The 21,314-nt window shown below is 33.0% G+C and overlaps 2 protein-coding genes across 2 annotated transcripts; both read left to right on the forward strand.

Annotated features, from left to right (window-relative positions):
- Positions 1 to 5,441: 5,441 nt before the first annotated feature.
- Positions 5,442 to 16,445, forward strand: LOC144836108 (aromatic-L-amino-acid decarboxylase-like). The gene is made up of 14 exons (XM_078691296.1): positions 5,442 to 5,795; positions 7,742 to 7,945; positions 8,413 to 8,526; positions 9,425 to 9,547; positions 9,938 to 10,072; positions 10,286 to 10,396; positions 10,701 to 10,733; positions 10,843 to 11,004; positions 13,008 to 13,075; positions 13,232 to 13,302; positions 14,125 to 14,144; positions 14,484 to 14,582; positions 14,820 to 14,921; positions 15,082 to 16,445. The coding sequence occupies exons 2-14, from the start codon at positions 7,745 to 7,747 to the stop codon at positions 15,445 to 15,447; spliced, it is 1,605 nt and encodes a 534-aa protein (XP_078547422.1). The 5' UTR covers positions 5,442 to 5,795; positions 7,742 to 7,744; the 3' UTR covers positions 15,448 to 16,445.
- Positions 16,446 to 16,728: 283 nt separating this feature from the next.
- Positions 16,729 to 20,966, forward strand: LOC144836109 (large ribosomal subunit protein uL29m-like). The gene is made up of 6 exons (XM_078691297.1): positions 16,729 to 16,883; positions 17,732 to 17,883; positions 18,910 to 18,970; positions 19,274 to 19,370; positions 20,012 to 20,188; positions 20,550 to 20,966. Exons 1-6 carry the CDS (start codon positions 16,819 to 16,821, stop codon positions 20,703 to 20,705), a joined length of 708 nt encoding a protein of 235 aa, XP_078547423.1. The 5' UTR covers positions 16,729 to 16,818; the 3' UTR covers positions 20,706 to 20,966.
- Positions 20,967 to 21,314: the final 348 nt, after the last annotated feature.

A 21,314-nucleotide genomic window follows, 5' to 3' on the forward strand; every position in this document is an offset into this window, starting at 1 on the left:
TGAAAGTGTACTTAATATATCAGGCAATATTTATTGGAAAGGCTGTGGTTACCATGGGATATGGGATAATAATGTAGTTACCGTAGTTAACTTGGTACAACTGTGTTTACCATACTTGTATTTATTGGTACAGGTGTAACTGTGGTTGCTATCACAATCATGGTATACCTTTGGTTGCCATCACAATCATGGTATACCTGTGGTTGCCATCACAATCATGGTATAACTGTGGTTGCCAGCACAATCATGGTATAACTTTGGATGTCAGGATGAATATTAATTGGTTCAAACGGTTGTAACCTTACTTTCATCCAGGTAAATCTCTGGTTAGACATGCGTAGTAACTCGGGAACAATCCTTTTTTACAAATTCTAATTAATTTGTTTAGTCATAATATCCGGACAGCTAAATGATTTAATTGTTTGAAATAAATTGCCTTGTGCTAGTTTTTCTATTATATAACTTTATCATACCATCCATCCATGATTATTATAATATTTAAAATTATAATCTTAACAATTAAAAAATGAATAACGCAGCTTCAGTGTACAAACCAAATTTACCTTGATACAATTGCAATATATTTTTATTATCATTATTATAGCAAGTTAATTTTTTTATATATGTTTATAATTTTTAATAAATTCGTTTACCTTATTTTGAATGATACCATAATGAGTTTGAAAGATCAATGGGTTTTCTTTTTAATGTGATATATTAAACTAAACTGGACTCAACATTATGATACTGTATACTAGAAATAATAATATATAGTTCTAATAACGGAACGTGGACAAATTAGTGTGAATGTAGCTTAAGTTGTGTTCCCACTGGACACAGTGCAAGTAATTTTACCAATCACGACGCAATGTTTAAATTTGTATTAACGTGATTAGTCGAATTACCCATTAGGACGCAACACAAGGAAGTAATCCGCAACCAACGCAGGCGAATTATCTGAGTATTTGCTTGCGTCGCAGCGTATGTCCTTAAGCTTGGTTCCCACTAGGACGTAAACGCAACGCAAGCGTGTTGACCAATGACCATGGCTTGTGATTGGTCAACTCACTTACGTTGCGTTACGTCCTTGTGTTACGTCTCTAATAGGAACCAAGCATATACGTTGCAGCGCACGTTATTGCGTCCTAGTGTGAACAAGCTTATGGCAGTGCCGTATCCTGTCCGTTTTTCTTCAATATGAAATAAGTGTTGATGTGCCATCGTTTCTCATAACCATATTAATATTCTATTTTTATGGTGGATGTGGTCTCACCATCCCTTCCTACCTTTTTCTACAAATCGTGGATAAGCCACTATTCTATACTTAGAAATATGCTAACGTACTTATGTACATTGCACTCGGTTTTTTTTTCTAATTTACATGTTTTTAAGGTAATGCTAATTAAATTGATACATGTTTTGAGTTAATTTATGAATTTCTTTTAATCTATATGTAGCTTATTCTTAGAGTAACACAGTTGTGTATATTTTATTATTTCTGTCTGTTTTCTGTAATGATGATACTTTGTAATTAAAAGAACATACTATGTGTGGACAATGTAAACGATTTTCATTTTTTGTTATTGTATTTTCAAACAAACTAGTTTTCGCGAAGTGGTATAGCGTAGGCCTACCTATTGTATTCCAGAAAAATTAAGTAGTGCATTGTTTTTCCCCTTTTTATCTTAATTAACCTTAATAAAATGCACATTTAAGACAAGAAATTATGTGGTTTAATGTTTTTAAAGATATATATTATATATGCATTATTTTTACAAAACGTCAAAAATTCCAGTCCGATTATGCACTGCGAACGTGTGTTTTGCAAGTATGACGTCATGAGCTCATGTATGCATCATATGAATATTCATGATATATGCACGCCCTCTATAGTTTATGCCTTAACTTAATAGAAAACAAAATAAAGCACCGCTTTAGCTATCTCGAAATTAATTAAAGGTACTGAATTATTCATGATTTCTGCCTTAACCTCATAGGAAAAAAATTATTCCCCCGGGCCGACTAACTTTGAATAGTTAAAATTGAAGTATTGTGTTCTCAAGTCAATATAATAAGTGTCAAAATAAGTCAATATAATAAAGTCATTTAACTGTACTTTATTTTCAAAAGAGGTAACAAGTTCAAGTTGTTTTTTCTCCGATAGCCTACGGGTTATTGTCAACATGACAACGATTTGCTGACACTCACGACCTACAGTGTTGTCTCGTTGACCCTATAGCTGTGAGGAAAAAACAATGGATTAACAAAACCGTATAGTTCATTGATCCTAGGTCCCTTTGTTAGCTACGCCCGCGATTATGCAATTTGTAAGGAATCATTATTTCATTTTTTTAAAACACGACCACTTTTGGGGAATGTTAAAATTAGTTGCTTTGATATTGCATAAGGAAATTGTTACTACATCCATTCTAATTAAATATGATGATGTAATTTTAATTTCATCTTAAAACCAATTTAACCATCATAAAGTCATGAGATCATAATGATCACCCCATATATCCTGCCTGCATAAGAATATAAATAGTGGTACATTACCATAATATTTAATAAATCCTATTACGAATACTGAGATAGCTAAATCAAATCCTGTTAAAGTATATTCAAGTATCTATAAGTGTGTTTGACTGTTTACTGAAGTAAAGCTTTATATTTGGGCTGGCCTCAGCTATATTTGTAAGTCTTGAATTGCTTTTTTATATTTTCATTTCATTTTTCATTTCTTTATTGGACAACAAGCAGGGGTTGCGACAGCAACAGAGCGCCATAACACATTTGTGTCCGCAACCCCTGTAACATACAACATAATACAGAAATACAAAAAAATACATTTTGATTATAATAACGACGGCCCATACGCTATCCCGTTTTTAAAAAGATTTACAGAGATGTACACCAGTCTTTCTCTGTAACATTAAATACAATAATAGCGAAAATTAATAAACAAAATTATAAAGCAACAATGCAAATTAGCTCTTTTTTAACTCGGATCTTTTTTTCCAGGCAACTTTAGGAAAATTCTTACAGTATTTGTCAAATGCTGTGTTTGTGTGTTACTAACATCTTATATTTTGATAATTATTTATCAATTATTATTATATAAATAAGTATATATAATTTATATAATTGATATTAATTACTCATGTTGTTATATACTTTGCTTTTCTGTTTGAAGAATAAACGTAGGTTAGATTATATAACTTATCCTTAATACTTTTTACCTTCGGTTGTGCCTTGCATGTAACATTGTTGCGTAGATTTTGGTTCCCACTAGGCCAAATATTGAATTTAATACAGCATCATATAATTTGTTTGAAAAACAATTATATTACGCTGTAAATTCAATTAAATATTTGAAACAATACAAATTTTGAAATTTTAAATAATCCTGGAATTATTAGCTTATAAACATAAATTAGGTATTTTCATGTTGTAGTTATTTTGATCTAAGCATTTTTGTTCTCATATATATATATTGCACATTTGTTAAAATAGTCATAGGTTATTTTATTTATCTATTTTATTTGTTGTTTATTTATTCACATTTATTTGTTAATGCTTTATGTAAAGCTGCATCTAATTTATAATACATTTACACAGGTGTCTTAAGAAGTAGATAATACATTATTTTAACCTCTAATAAGGTTATTAGCGACTCTACAGCTCACTATGTTGGTCGGTCGGTCGGTAAACACTAACGTGAGCACGCGGCTGCAGCCATATATATGGCCTTGTTCCGCTCACATTTTTGTTTTCTTCAGAAACGAGTTGGCCTAAAGAAACATATGCGATATTCATGTAGGCATACAGCATTACTATTTCATAAAATCATTAACATTATTAATTTTATTTCTTATTTTCATATTATATTCTATATTTGGTGTTGTCGTTGTTGTATAATACTTGTAGGCCTATGTAGTTAATGTTACACTAGTCACCTTCGTTGATTTTAAATTACGAACTTGTATCAGTATCTCATTCACTAATATATTTTTACAGAACATGTTAGTATTCATCGGTGGTTTCGATATTCACATAAAACCTATACTCAGCACTTCTCACTCTTAAGATAATTTTTTATCGCGCCGCCCCTTTGGGTAGTTATATTCACGAGGACGGAAGCATTAGGGAAACTGTATCACGCGGTAGCCTATTGTTTACTAAGGGCTGAAAAATGGGACTCGGATTGGGCATGCGTAAACCCTAGAGCACGTATGGTGGAAGAGAGTCTATGAGCCTGTATTCAGACAGTAGCACATAATACCTGTAAATAAATAATAAACAATGTTTTCGTTTTGGATGTCATTGACTTGACAATGAGTGATTTGAACCATAACGCAGTAAGCCACCATTAATTTGTAATCGTTTGAAGCCTTGGCATACGTCATCACTTGTATGCAGCAATCTGCACTTTCTTATCCTTTTTAAGTTCTGAGCTTTTTGTCTTTTTGAGTGATTAAATTTGATCTTTATAGCTCAATAGCGTAAGAATATATAAGTTAGGTCTATGCCTATTGTCAAAACATTTAATAGAAACTATAAACTTTGATCTTATGCAAGTACGAACGAATAGACATACCGGTTTTCTATTCGGATTATTAGTTTAAAAATGATCTGCTTTTACGGATTTTTTAGAGAGTTTTTCCAACTTTCGTAAGTCCTTAATTGACACCGAAATGTCGTGAATAGAATGTTGCCGAACTATCGACAGCATAGTAGAATTAAGATAAACTAGAGTTTTATGACAACATATTTTGCAAACATGTTTCGTTGTTACGCCGAACAACATCATCAGTGCAATGAAATACGATCGAGCTATGTGTTAATCCGTGGTATATTGGCATGAAAACCCTCCACCCAACAGGTGGAAAACATAGTCGGTGCATATCTGTATACATATTAATTAAGAGGAATAAACTCAAATATTAACTTTTACCCTACATTTTCAACAGTACGAGTATTAATACCGAACTCGAATGTTTATGTGTCTACAAACAATTTCGTGTTGGAAAAATGTTTAAGTGTATGTCATGGCGAGCCGACGTCACATAAGCTTTCCCGAATACGCGGTATTAAAAGACTACATTAATTTTATAAAGCAAATTAACTAAAATGTGTAGGCCCTATTGGATCAATTCTGATTAACAACATTCAACAGACAGATTTTTAAAACGAAATTATTAAATAATGTGATTATTTTCAATGTCTGATAGCCTTTACGAAACAGGTGTTAGGGAAGATAAACTCCGATTTGTTTTAAGGTTTGGAAATTTGTAGTACACATTCCTAAAGATAAAATATCATTGATTGACAAAGCTGTGTTGTGCTTAAGGAGGGCCTGCGTGACAAGCCCCACGACCGGGGTATATACTTGGCCATCATTAGGTCTGGAGAGGACCTAACTTAACCCTTAGAACATAAATGAATTGCGCTTCTGTTTTACTTTGGTAACCTGTATCATTGGCTTTCGATTAATGTTTATTTTTGCAGCCGACGATTCTAACTTTTACCCTTGTTATGTGCTGGTCACAAGACACACACATATACCATGAAGTAATTTATTATTATATTTTATCGCGTATTGATTGGAGGTGAGAACACAATTGTCATAAAACGAGTCCTGGATTTTTGGCAGACGTCAAGGTCAACCAACACCAACGCGCTTGTCAGTTACACTGGTTAATCAAAGGACATTATATCTTTAGAAAACGTTTCGCCGGGAGTCATTTGCAATCGTTTAGACACAGAGATCGGACATCAGTGATTCAAAGTAAGTTGTTTTAATTAGTACAGTATTTAATTAAGATAAGGGAATCATTTATTTAAATAAATTAATGATTACATCGGCTTCTGCTTAAACCCATAGGCCCCTACTACATAAAGTTCATGGTTCAATATTACATAACTCTGTTACCTAATCTAGTACTATCACATAAAATACTTTGTGTGATAGTACTAGAACCTCTATTAGAGGGGTGTGTCCCATTTATATATAAATATACATATAGCCTACATACACATATATATATATATATACTGATGAAGGGCTAGTGTTGCCCGAAAGCTCTGATAACTTTTCTGGCTGTTTTACTTTATCGTTTTGATTTAGCTTTTCGCTTTTCGCATTGTCATTTTTTCAGTAATTTGCCTTTGGGTTATGATATATATATTCTATTGTTATATTTCTTTTATTCCTGTCCACCCAGGCAGCACTTGCCAACTCATATGCTATGACTTTATCCAAATTCCCTCACTTGCACTGATAAGGGCTAGTGTTGCCCGAAAGCTCTGCTAACTGTTCTGGCTGTTTACTTTATCGTTTTGATTTAGCTTTTCGCTTTTTTATTTGTATCTCCATTGAGATTCAGCCACTGATACCCACAGCATTGTCATTTTTTTCAGTAATTTGCCTTTGGATTTATATATATATATATTTCAGTATATCACCGGGCGGTTTCGAATTAATGTTCATTGCCTAATGTGTTTATATATATATATATATATATATATCTTAGACAACATTTTATTTAAGCATTACGCTTAGTGAAATAAACCACCTCTCGTTTTTAAGACCGATCTCTCTTCTTTTTTTGGAGTGGCCTAGCGTAAATATTATTATAAATTATTTCCCGGACCAATATATTGTATATAGTATTTGCTGATCATGATAATTTGACTATGGCCTACTGTAATATAAAGGTCTAAGGTCAAATTATGCTTTTTTCAAAAGAAGAGTCCCTTGGATTTACATCTTTAAAACGATGACACACTGGTGCATAATTCAATAATAAAGGCCTACTAATCAGGATACATTAATTTCTATAGGTGTGCTTCTCGCACATTAGAATACAAACAAGTTAACTACTGGCAGTCGTACTAACTAAGACATTCATTTTACACTTCCCTGGTCATACTAACTAAGAGACATTGTCCTGTATTGAAATAAGCTTACGAGTGTAAAGTAGACTTATCCCCTTTTGTATTCCGACAAAAGCCTAAAATAACCATGAAAGATCCCTCTTAACAAATAATTATACCGTAATTAAACTGTAATCCAAACCCTGTATTTTATGCAATTGGCTTAACAGTATAGAACCTTTGAAAATGTTGCTCCTCATGTGTTATTTGTGTGTTCTTATGCCTACATGTATATGTTTGCTAAAATAGTTTGAGTATTTATGTCGATAATGTATAACGCATTTTTAGGAAAACAAAACTAGAGTTTTCTTTTTCTAAAATCTTGAAAGTTTAAGCAAAAAAATAAATAAATAAATAAAAATAAAATGGAAAAAAGTACACACACGCCTATTTAACGTTTTCTGTAAAAAACCTATTTATAGGAATACGTCATTCAACCTTCCGATAACACTCATTCATGAATTTGACGATGTTGAACCTTTTTACATTCGACATAATTTCACTCTCATAAATATGTGGGTTTGGAAGTACGTTAGTGATGCATAAACTCGGGCTCTTTGTCTGGAAAATTCAAATCTTTAAAATGTCATTTTTCCTTCTAAATTGGATATGGGAGTGGACTTAGTGCAAGCACCGAATCTGAATATGTCTTATCTGCAAAATGTCTACTATATTTTTGTCTACCTGTTTTTTTGTTATTTACTTTCAAGTGGGCCTATTCATCTTCCGCTAACTATCTAAATCGGTATGAATTTTTAACATCAGTATAATGAAATGCATTTTCCCCTAGATTTATAAATACAAGAAAATGAATGGATCATCATTTATCAAACATGGACGTGACATGCTCGAATACATCACCAAGTACTTAAGTACGACCGAAGAGCGTCCTGTGTACCCACATGTGAAACCAGGTTACCTAAGAGAGCTAGTTCCCGAGGAGGCACCGGATCATCCCGATACCTGGCAAAGCATCATGAAAGATGTTGAAGATCAAATTATGCCTGGGGTAATACTAATATTCTTACTTACTAGTTTGGTCACACTAATCAGTCTTTATACCACCGCCGTATTACCCTTTGTAGAATTAGATATGCATTCTTTCTTTTTTTGTTTGTCTTTTATAGAATTTTCAGCATTATTGTTAGCCTTCCTTACATTTAAATATCTGTCTCATTTCACTAGATACACTTCAGTAATTCGTTTTATTCGTCAGAATGTTTTATTTATTTATTTCATTTCGTACGTAATTCGCCATTTACAGGATGTATAAACTATTTAAGTCTCATTTTAGGCTTATTGAGTAGAGTTGACAGACCCGTGAGTTTCAACCCTGGCATTAGGTCAGGATTGAGCCCCAGGGCTTGGGATTGAAAGGCAAGCATGTTAACCGCCAACTACAGCTCCACTAATAATAATTAGTAATAATTTAATTGATTGATAATCAACAATGTTGTGCTTTGATTATATGGTTAGGTAACTCACTGGCAACATCGTCGCTTCCACGCTTATTTCCCAGCTGGCAATTCTTACCCATCTATATTAGCTGACATGCTATCAGATGCTATTGGATCAGTTGGTTTTTCATGGGTAAGTATTATCCTATTATTTTTACTTTTTTTTCGAACCAATTATACAATTGAAGAACAGCAATGTTGTAGACGAATCAAACTTTCCTGAGCTTTGATTGGTTGCAATATGAAAACCATTTTAAACATTTTAAATAGATAAAACTTAACACTACGGTTATAAGGATCAACTTTCCAAAGCCTGATTTTGGTTAAATAAAAAACAATTGTATTATATTAATCATCTGCGCAGACATGTCAGTAGAACAATCAGACTGCGCACACAATGCATGGGTGTACGTTTTGTATTGTCGAGCGTGCCGCGGCAAGAGACATTGGTGTTTTAGTCTTAGAGTATGGGTTATTGTTTGATAACCGCTGATAAAATTCCTTCTATATCTTTTCTCCATCTTAGCAAGATTTTCCTTTTTCAGAATTTCTTTACAAAAATTTTATTAAAGATACGTTCCCCCTGAAAAATGATTTTGTAAAATGGTTTTGTTGAATTTGCCATTTTAATGTCACATAATAGTTATTCACTTTGACCAAAAATTGGATCGAAAAAACAAAATTTACGTAAAAAACTGTATTTATACACATAGTCAAATTGGCTGGAAGTCAATGAGTTTTTGGTAGAATTTAACCTTTTCTTTGTTATAAGTGAAATTTAGTTTGTTTATAGTTTTTTTTTCTACGAAAGTGATTAACTTTATTAAAACTGTAAAATGGCCTATATCCTAAGTTTTTTTGAAATATTCATTGTTTATGTTTTTTATAAGTTCAATGAAAAATAAATAAATAAAGCTTGCTGAATAATTGCATAAACAGATTAAATAAGGAGTTGTTGTTACTACAGTAACAGTATAATAATCCCTTTACATCAACGATAAAGCTGACGATGGTGATCAATTATTTTATAGGCTGCAAATCCTGCTGGAACTGAATTGGAAATGATTGTTGTCGATTGGCTAGCAAAGATGATGAAGCTACCAAAACATTTCATGTTTTCAACTAAAGGAAGTCAAGGCGGTGGCGTCATACAGGTAAATTCAATTGGCTATTTATTATTAGCTCTTAAAACTTTAAAATTAAATAGTTACAAAAATAGCATGAACGTACCATTTACTATACAAATTTTGTTGCTTTAGTCCTTTTTTTATAGTTTATAAAAGATAACACGTATCATACGTCACTATCCATAATTATTTGTAAATCAGGAAAGATTGTATAAACTGTAAACTTTCAAAATGTGATATTTGTAAGTCAAATGATGATGTGAGATGATTAGAGAAATTAATTTTACTTAAATACTTCTTAATTAGCTCAAGTTATAGCATGAAACGAGTTTGATGAAATACTTGTCTCTCTCTACATGTAGGCCTAGTAGGAGGCCTAACACGCATCAAACTTGAATACATATTTTTCTTATTTAGGGGTCTGCGAGTGAGTGTACATTGGTATGCCTTTTAGCAGCCCGAGACAAAGCAATAAAAAATCTGCAAGTTCAATACCCGGATGAAGATAGAGCGATCTTGCTTTCAAAACTCGTAGGGTATTGCTCAAAACAGGTAAGCAAAACTCAAATTATTTTTCATGATTGTATCAAAACGATTCATACATTAAGACTAAAAACCATTATTAATTAAAAGTACTATTAGGCCTAATCTTATTTCTATAAGTCTAATTTAATCTATATTTTGAACATTCTAGCTGATGAAGAGATTAAAATATTTAATTGGAAGTACTTGTACACATTAACTGGTATTGCGATTCATTTTTAGGCACATTCTTCTGTGGAGAAAGCTGCAATGATAGGTTTTGTAAAACTCCGACAACTGCAGACTGACGAAAACTACGCACTTAGAGGTTCTACCCTTTTGGAAGCAATGAAGGTATTAGAAAGTTACTTCACACTAATTAAGCACTATCAAACATTATGTGACAAAAATGTGATATGCTCATAATGGACACAATGACGTTATATAACTACCATAGGCACATCACACTTTCTTTGTCAAACTAGTTTGATAGTGTAGATAGAGCTTTACACCGTACCACCTTTTTCCACAAAACTTCTTCAGAAAAATACATGCATCCACACAACACAACGTAGCCTACGAAAGCGAAGATTAGATTGTGACCGAATGTTTCCGTTATACAAGAGTATAAAACGTGATATTTTTATTTAATTTCCAGAATGATGAAGAAAAGGGATTGGTTCCATTCTTTGTAAGTATATTAGTTAAGTCAGTTTACTAAAAAATATGCAATGGAACTATGTTGATTTTGATGAGTCTATATAGTATACTTATTTACTTTCTTAATAAAACTGTTTCAGGTTGCTGGAACAATTGGAACGACTAGTGTTTGTTCATGCGACAACATTGAAGAGTTAGGCAAAGTTTGTTCCGAAAGAGACGTTTGGTTACATTGTGATGGTGCGTACGCTGGAAATTCTCTCATCTGCCCCGAGTTCAGTTACTTATCAAAGGGGTTTCAGGTACGTTGGAGATTTATATTGGTTTGTATATACGTAATTATTGACGTGAGTGAGAAAATCGTCATATTTCGGATACAAATTTCTCATTAAACAAATTTGCCTATTTGCTATAAATATATTCTGTTGTTATATTCAATAAACATACATACAACAACGGCTTATCTGACAACAGAGAAACCAAATCCAATTACGCTACTACATCTCAAAACTTGTAGGCCTATTTTAGGCTATTATAATGGAATGCGGCGTACTTGCAATGACGTTGGTACTTATATTAATCCGGGTGCTTATTGAGGGTTAAATTCGAACAAGGATGTGTTTAAAAGTCAGTGATGTTTCCAAAAGCGAGTTCTGGGTAACGTTAAAAATGTAACGAAACTTCAACTGGCGCATTTCTTATATATCTGCGGTAACTTTATTGAATGGGAACGCAAGTTGTATGACTTGCAAAATTGATTTGGAGAAGGGTCTGTGTCCTAAAGTAAACCATTTCCTTGCTTACGTGCATACATCTGATGTTAATGGTTGAACTTCCTGCCAAAATCTCCACTATATTATGTAGTAATGTTCAACACCTTGGGGGCTGAAAAATAAATACAACTTGATAATGTAGACTCTTCAGTGCCTTACAGTTTGACGTGCAAACACGATATCAATCAACATGGCACAATGATGTACCGGTACTTAGAAAACCCACAACATACATCACATCAGGTCAAGAATGTTACAATTAATAATCTATCAAAGAATAGTTAAAATGCCATTTGCGTACGAGTACGCCTGATCTAACACGATGCTTAGTCAGTGATAATTTATTATACAAAAAAAAACTTGGCATGTGGAACTGTAAGTGACACGATGTACATTGTTATATCGATGTTTGATTTATGTGTAGATAAATCAAATAAACAAAGGCAAGCCAATTCATGTCAGAATAGCCAACTACATTACGAAATAATCTTCTCGATCATTCTTGCTTCTGTTCAACGTTGGTTCTAATCCAGACCGAATGACCTATTCACGATTGCAATCTCAAATAAAACATTTAAAATTGAAGTTTCACAAAAATAATTATGAAAATATATAAACATTGTACGTATAAAAATATATCTTTTCAACATAATTAATATAAAATACATGTTATTTACAAATACGGGACATAAAAAAAACCCGACAAAATAAAGACTCTTGTCAGAAAGGGGCACTCGGGTACACCGATAAACTACCAAGAATTGAAAAGACCAAAATTAGTGATACATCTTTTCGAACGTTCAGTAACTCTAGGGAGAGGGAAAGGGTATTTACGTCTAAGGTTGTACTGAGTCTCCCTAGGTTTGGGCAAAAGATGCATTCGCACTAAATGGCCGCCTTGGAGATGAATCCTGCAGCACCGGAGTCTTTTACTGCCGTAATAATTATGTCGATGCTGCGGATGATTAAATAAATACATTTTGCGCCCCGGGGATGACTTGATTCTAACAATAATGGCGTTGAGATAAGAGTTGGTAACTTTCACTGCATACCTCAGCTTTAATCAAAAAACGACCTTAGGTTATCGAAGAAGTTAAAGAAATTGTTTGAACAATTATTATTTGAAAAGCTGTATATGAGCGTGCATTCATGGTGTTCAACAGTGTTTATTATATTAATATGATCGCGTATTGTTACATTTTAAATGTTTAATGGCATCCTGATTTATATACGTACTATCATCGGATCGGCCATGTCGGTTTTACCGTTCATGTGCCGAAAAGTCGCTCAACGTGTGTACGCCTATTTGCATTTTTTTTAACCTTTCGATGTTGTTGTTTTATGTTTCAAACCTCTAAGTGGCGATAATTATCGCTGTTGGTTTTTAATGTACTGTATAGGCCTAAATAAAATTATAAAAAATTAAATATGAAGAGTTTCTAAACCAACCATGACGGTAATAAATTCCAAATTCCGGTACTGTTACAGTAGGCTATATGCTAATTGTTTTTTTTTTAAATATTTTTATATAGTTCTTGGATTCCTTTAACTTTAATCCAAACAAATGGATGATGGTGAATTTTGACTGTTCAGTAATGTGGTAAGTTCTCAATAATTTGTTTAACTTTTATATAAATCTCCACCATAATGATACACATTCCAAAAAGTCATTGTTTAACTTTTATATAAATCTCCACCATAATGATATACACATTCCAAAAAGTCATGTCGGTCAATGTTTTGCTTGTTTTTGTAGGGTACGACAGAAAGAACTACTCATCAATGCTATGAACGTTGATCCTTTGTATCTAACATTCGATAAGAAAGGTAATTAATCATTATTTTTATGTACATGTTTTATGTTTTTTTCTATGAAGTAACGGGAAAGTCCCCAACTTACTGCAAAAAGGAACAAATAAACACTACTATAGTTGTAGTAGGCGGCCAACGTTGACTTTTTATTGTTAAGATGTGATTCCTTAAACATTAGGAGGATGTTGTTTAACTTTAGGAAAATTACATTTACTTCAAAGAATTTACTGCGATAATTTCAAATAAACACAATTAGTAGGAGTCAATCAACTCTCTTTTTTTTCTGTAGTAAGTTTGTTTCCTTTTTATATAATAAACATTATCAAAGGAGTTAGAATTGCATCAAAATTCAGATAACAATTTACCTTCCTAAAAAGAGATATTGTTGTGTAATGTGTTTAAAAAATGTAATTAAATGCGGAGGAATATAAAATTGGTAATACATTTGAAATATTTTATAATTGTATACAATATTTCCAATCAAAACGTTTATCTGCAAACTATATTTGCATAACGAAGAATAATACCTACATAACATGCGAATGGAGCCGGCCACGGTCGACCCCAATCTTTTTGAATTGTCACCTCAAGTTCAATCTATATGCTGCACTATTAAGCAGTATGAACAAACTGTTAATTAACAACGAAAGAAAACACTTTCTTAAAGTTTGACGACAATTATTCACCTGATTTTTTCACATTTTACTTTGTTTCAATAGCAAAGGAATACCAATGTGTTATTTCTTGTATATATACTAAATGCATATAGTTTCAAGAGTTGGGACATGATTTAATTAAAATTAAATAAATAATGTCAAACTATGATTTTTCTTTCAGAAAAATCTATTGACTATCGTGTAAGTATCTATGTTTATTCCAAAAAAATATTGAAAAAAGCTTAATTGAAAATAATTATTATTAATGATCAACATATTTTGTTGATAAACAATCTCAAATCAAAGATTAAGAATAATGTATTGTATTGTTTTTATTCTGTATAAGATGGAGTGAGTTATTTTTGGGTCATTAACCTATCCATACTCACTACTGGTTCTATATTCAAAATATAAATATTATTATTTAAATAGCATAGGTTATCTGCATTATTTTAAATCATTTTGATAAATAAACTTTTTTCCCTACAAAGATAAAGAAAATATGTAATTTTATAATGGTTTTAACAATTATTTCAACAGCATTGGACCATACCGCTGAGTCGTCGTTTCCGATCTCTCAAAATATGGTTTGTTATAAGATCGTATGGAGTTCAAGGATTACAAAACTACATTAGAAAGGTACGTAGCCATTCGATTAAGACCCCGTTTAAACTTGGCGGTCGTCCCGGTCCATTTGTAGGGAAACACACGATGGAAGCGGCGGTGCTCCACCGGTTGGTAATTGACCACCGTCGGAAAAGCCTGGTATCCATACACTTATAGTTTTGTTTATTTTAAACATTTGAGGCAAACTTACTTTTCCAAGTACTACATCTAACTTAACATTTACATATTCTCTGTTTGATTTTGTTACAGCATGTGCAGCTTGCAAAGATGTTTGCATCACTAATTAGTACGGACGATCGTTTTGAAATTCTTGGACAAGTACGTTTTGGTCTTGTCTGCTTTAGATTATTGGTAAGGCTATTTACTTATATATTTCATGTTGTAAACTGTTTCTGTAGATTTAGAAAAGTTTTCAAGTTGTTTTGGTGCAAGCAAAGATTTAATTCTCAAATTGACTGGCTGGATCTTTGTCTTCATGTTTTATGAAACATTTTTATATTTCAATTTTTAGGGTGAAAATAAGCTAAGTGAAGAACTAATAACGAGAATTAATGATTCCCGGATGTTACATTTGACTCCGTCAAGACTGAACGATAAGTTCATAGTGAGACTTGCTATTTGCCACCCAAACGCAAATGAAGATGACATCAAATACGCCTGGAAGACTATAAAAGACACGGCGGATGTGGTCCTTAATCAACTAACTAACGTGGACGAAGAGACGAATGCTCCATTGACTCAAGATTTAATTAACAGAATTAGGAATTTTAGTCTAATTGCACGAGTACCGTCACTTCCCCCGTACGCTAACACATGTCGATATTTTAGCCCCTCTGTACAAAGAAGGTTATACACAAGGCGTGTAACAATTTCTTAAAAACTCTCTAGGAACACGTTTTTTTTGTACCTCAATATCTGTTAATGCCTCTACGGTCAGATACGACTACATTCAAAACGTTCGGGTCTGCACTAGTGTCTAATGTTTCGTAGGAGTTCGGTTCAACTAACAATGTAATAACACCATTCTGAGTATTAATATAGCCGTGGTGGTTGCATTATTGAGTGCATAGGCCTGTGATGGGGTTTATTTTAGTCTTTCAATTGTTTCTTCACATTCTGTCACATTAAAGTTTGATAGCGTAGACAGAGCTTAAATAAATGTATACACATAACGAAGTTTGATGTTTTTGACGTGTCAAGTGACAGTAAATAGTGACACATTTAAATTGTGTTATAATAATAATAATAATAATAATAATAATAATAAGCTTTATTTAATCACGGATACTTAACTCAACTAAAAGTTGTTTTTCAGTAAGACCGTGCTCAAAGGAAAACACCAACAATAATAAATGTAAAAAGCAGATATCAAATCAAATAATAAAACAATTACAGAAGCAAAAAACAAAAGCAGATAATAAAACAATTACAATGAAATAAAATGAAACAAGGATACTTACTACCTATAAAATTAAATAATACACTACATTTAAATAAAGCTACATGAAATTAGCAGTTAACAGTTTCTTAAAAAGAGAGACAGAGTTCAGATGTTTGTATCAAATCAAGGCAATCTAAGAAAATGATGCTCAGCTTTGGAAATCAAAGAGTTTATCTGTGGCTGCCACACGATCAGTTCCACGCCCTTTAACCGCCACGCCGGAAAATATGTACATATACAGTACTACTGTTGGCTGTTACGAGGGGAACTCAGTGTCCTGTTGTAATTTAATTATTAGCTATTGACATATTAAATTTCGTTGGTATAAACTGGGTAGCCTATCAATTACTTGTTTAAACGACTTCAAAAGTTCATCTATAAGTGTCTCATAATGAGACTCGGTAACTTGATAATAATTATTTTGTTTGTGCATTGTTTGAATGTGAAATCGATAAACTATAATATACAGTATGACTATACAGTAGGTTACGTGTAATTAAATGAGTGTTAACAATAAATTATTAGAAATTACTATACAACTGATTTAGATGGTATTATATGTATTAGTTTTAATCTTTTCATAGACCTATAGGTCCATGATTATGATCTCTACCAAAGGATTCGGTCATCATCAAGATAATGTAATTAATACCTCTCTCAATAATGCACGTTCGGTTTCCCATAGGTGTATGACCTCAAAGGTTAGTCTCGAGTCGCGGCGAAGCTCACACGCGTACACACACACCACATGTTGTTGATGTTTTTATTATTATAAAGGCCTAGTCTATACAGGTAGATTAATTTATAATGCAGAGGTGTTTAAGTAAAGGAAAGCTTCTATTCCAGTGTATAAATTGGTCAACATTTGTAAGGTATGTACCGTTTGCCTCTAGGTCTAGTATAGGCCTAGGCTTGAGCCTAGCTAAAACTAGGTAGCCTAGGTAGGCTAGCCTAGCTAGCTAGGCCTAGACTAGAGGTGGTAGCCTAGGCCTACTAGGCCTTGCCCTACTTACCTTATTATCAGTATCTACTAGCCTAGGTAGGTAGGCCTATAGTTAGTAGGTGGGCCTAGCTAGGCTAGTGACTAGCCTATACTATAGTTACTAGGCCTAGGCTAGCCTTTAGTTTAGGCCTAGGCTAGGCTAGGTTGCTAGTTGTAGGCTAGGCCTAGCTAGCTAGAGGCCTATCTATCTTAGTATCTTAGTATATTAGTATGAATAATGATTGGCATATGAGCGGGGTCAGACGATCAGGTACCAACGAGTGTGTACGTTCGGGCCCAACTTTGTGTACCATGTACGTTCTGGCTCAACGGCTCCACTGTCACTGTGTAGACGTTTGGGACAATATAATATAATTAGACGCCGATGATAAAATAAAGGATGGATGATCGGGTCCAAAAACGAAAACGAGTTGAATTTATAATTGTTTACATTAAAATAAATTAAATGTGTTCTTTCCAAACGAAATAAATAATACTAAAAACCATCTTTATCGCCGACAATACGCAGCTCAATCACGTGCAGGTAAACCTTTCTTTCAGAACGTTTATATTATTTTAGTAAATATGACGACTTCCGTTGCCATTGAAAAAATGATCGTTCGTCATTCATTTGACACACTATAATGCATATTTTATTTTACGGTAGGGAATCCCTGGTCAGCAAATAGCTTACTTAATTTCTTGGATGATAAAACTTTTCAATTCTTGTTTTTATAGATTAAAAGAAAAAGCTTCAACAGTAATGTTGAATCAAAAGTTCAATGTATCGCCATGTTTAACTGCAAGTTTCAATACAAGCTCTAGGCTACATGGGCTGGAGGAATTTTTTGAAGATGAAGAGAAGAGGGGTGAACAAGTGATTAAACATGGTAATGCACTTGTTAATTGTATGACCCACTATCGACCCCCGGGAGAGTTGCGTCATTTTTCTGATGTGTCGTACCTTATGAATACCATTATGCATACTGTGCGTAAAAAATATGACTTACTTACCTTTAGGTGACCATGACGCAACCATTTAGACGCACTGTGACCATGTTGTTTATGATGGTGAGTGGTAAAATGACAGATATTAGGGAGGTTTCGCAATCTTACGAATACGATAACGAAAACGGATACTTCACGCACACGTATTCGTTTTTCGTAAGCCAGTAATCTGTTTCGCATGGCAACGAAATATTGAGGGCGCCATCCAAAATATGACTGCGGTAAATTTGAGCGAAGCGCAGAGTACGTGTTGCTTGGTGCTTGGCTGCCTAGGCCTAGCGTAACATCAAATCGAGTGAGGACTTTAAAAACTGCTATTTATCAAAATTGACCTGGCATTTTAGTAAATTACTTTAGTAAATTACTTTCAATAAATCTATAATTATATTATAATCATGAATCATTCCTGATTCAAATGCAGAATGTGCAAAATAGATCAAAAACTATACTGGTTTTGTAGTTACGAATATGACTGGTGATATTCGTCAACACGAAGTGACGTATCCATTTTCGTAAGGTTGCGAAACCTCCCTATTGACACACCATTATTCATGATGTGATGTACCATCTAGATTATTTTGTAAATGATACATCCATGGCGCACCTCTCCTGGGGGTCGTATAGTGGGTCATGCAAAAGTGCATAATTACTGTATTGTACTGTAGTATTTGGTATTTTTTCTTTTTGTTTGTATGTCCCATAAATATCAATTTTCTGTGGTAAACTAAACTTTGCCAGACCTCCCAACATTCTCAGTTGTCGCACGCTCTTAAACAAAACTTTTCTCCAGATTTTATTTTTTGATTTACAATTTCCAAATTATAATCAAAAGCCAGTGTGAAATATTCTGCTCAAATTCTTAAATAAACTATTTTTTAATTGACTAATCATTACATTTTTTTTTCAAGGAAGGGCATGGTCAATAGAAGAGTTACGACAGAAGGATAATGCTGACTTACATAAACTATGGTAGATTAAGATTATTATTATAGGAATATGAATATATTATACAGTAATTGTGAGAATGAAAAGAGTTCATATACTAAATGCTACTTCAACCTGACACTGACAGAAATGTTAGTGATGGATTTTCTCATAAAAGATTGACTGTAATGCTTTATATATAACAATTTATGTTCCTAATGTAAATAAGGAAACCATTTATATTAATTATAGTTCTCATAGCAGTAACATAAATAAATATTGCTGCTATAGTTTAAACAGTTACTTTAGGAAATATTGATTGTCCTCAATGTTGATTTATTTTTGCAGGTACGTTCTGTTAAAAGAGCGCAACATGTTGTTTACATTGGATGAAGAGTGCGAAAGATTAGACAAAATTATGCCAAGCCCAGAAAGACTAGAAAAGGTAGAAACATGCTTTGTTTGGTGCCAAGAAACAAAGTAAAAAAGACTCTTACATATGTTACTCTGAATCTAGTAGGCTGCAAGTCTTAACTTGCATTGATTAACAAATGTTGTTTATTCACTTATTTAATAAATAAAACTTATGGTTGTTTGTTATTCATTTTTATTTCAAGATATTATTCTTCACAAATAGACTCATTTTGTTGTTGTATCGCCATAAAACAAAATTTTAGGAGACTAACCAGACCGTTACTAGGGTGTCTCTTCATGCATGAGAGGGCAATATTTTGATTTATCTAGAACATTTACACGGGTTGGTATTATGCAGTGTAAATACATGCAACCCGTGTCATTCCTGTGTTATGAGTCCGGTGTGAAAAGGAAATTTATTTAAAAATTTAGTGTAAAAGGGGTACTAGTCTTCCACTATGACTGTATAGGTAGTGAGTATAAAACAAGAAAAGTAAATACATTAGAACCTTTATTTTACGTTCCCTGTATTTTACGTACGCATAAAATGACCATGATAAAGACTTTTGCTATTTTCCTTTACAGTATTATATAAACTAATTGATACAGAGATGAAACTGAATCCAACATTAATAATTAATATTAATTTATATTGTCATTTCTTTCTGGAAGGTTGAAGATTCAATGAATGCACTAGAGAGGGTAATTAATGAAAGAAATACTGCTGTAAATGAGCTTGAAACAGGGTACAAAAGAGGTAAACCAGGACGGTGGATCGCCTCTCCTTTGGGGTACAGACGATATGCCCATGCTCGAGAACATTATGTTCCGCTTCATGTCAACAAAAAGGTAAGAAAATCAATGGTACTGTTAAATACATTTATGTGGTTCCAAGACTACAACCAAACCAAGACTAGAGCTTAGAAGTGCCTTAAACCTGTGGTTTGCAGTACTTCTACATCTGAATGGCCACTTGATTTGATTTTATTTATTTCGGCATCGGTGCATAAAAAATCACAGACATACAATTAAAAATAACATATATAAAAAACCATGAGACAAAAGACCGAATAAAACAAGAAGGATGCCAAGGATAACTCATAAAAGTCCTCTACGGACTTGTTTCAAATGAGGTCCTTTGAACTTAATGGTTGATGTCAATAAAAATGATTAAATATGGTTACATAAATTGATTAATTGTGTTTTACAGATTGCACGCAAACGAAACTTTTATTATCCTTGGACCCAAGCTTATAAAATGATCTACCTAGAGCAAGCTCTGAAAACCTTCAAACGAGAAGCAACTCGGGAACGTAATAGGATACGCAAGCTGAAAAAACGATTTCCTGATGCGGATATTGATTGATATTAACCGTTTTGTTTTTATTTTTATCAAATTATCTTCGGAGGCAGAAGATAGCCCATGAATTCTGTATTGCAGTCACACAATTATAAATAGAATATACTCAAAAGTTCTTTGCAAAGTAACATTGCATTTTGATGAAAATTTGGTTTGTTTTTATAGTGAAGAAACAATAATAAATGAGAACAGATGTACTGAACTTTAAGAATAGTGTTTATGTTTCAGTTTTAGTAAGCTAAAATAAATTCCACAATATTTACCATACTGATTTTTTTCTGTCTGCTATTTTTGTCTTCTACTGGAGAAAAATCCTGATTTATCTTCCTTGTTCAGTATCCAAGACTTAGATCTATACATAAGGATACTGTATCCTATAATATAAAGGACCTGTATGATGAAAACATTTAAATGTGCCCAAAATTTGTTTCCAAAATTATGTACAGTATTGCCACAGTGTCTACTGAAAATGAGCGTATTATTTAGTCATTACTCAACAAATATTAACAGTTATAAATACTGTAATGAGATCGAAGTTCGCATTGAAATGAATTCACTAATACGCAAAGCTGTAATAAAAGTATTACTGCAACTCCGAGATTTGTCACCAAAGAC

Source organism: Antedon bifida, chromosome 2 (genome assembly GCF_963402885.1).
Source record: "Antedon bifida chromosome 2, ecAntBifi1.1, whole genome shotgun sequence".
Classification (NCBI taxonomy): domain Eukaryota; kingdom Metazoa; phylum Echinodermata; class Crinoidea; order Comatulida; family Antedonidae; genus Antedon; species Antedon bifida.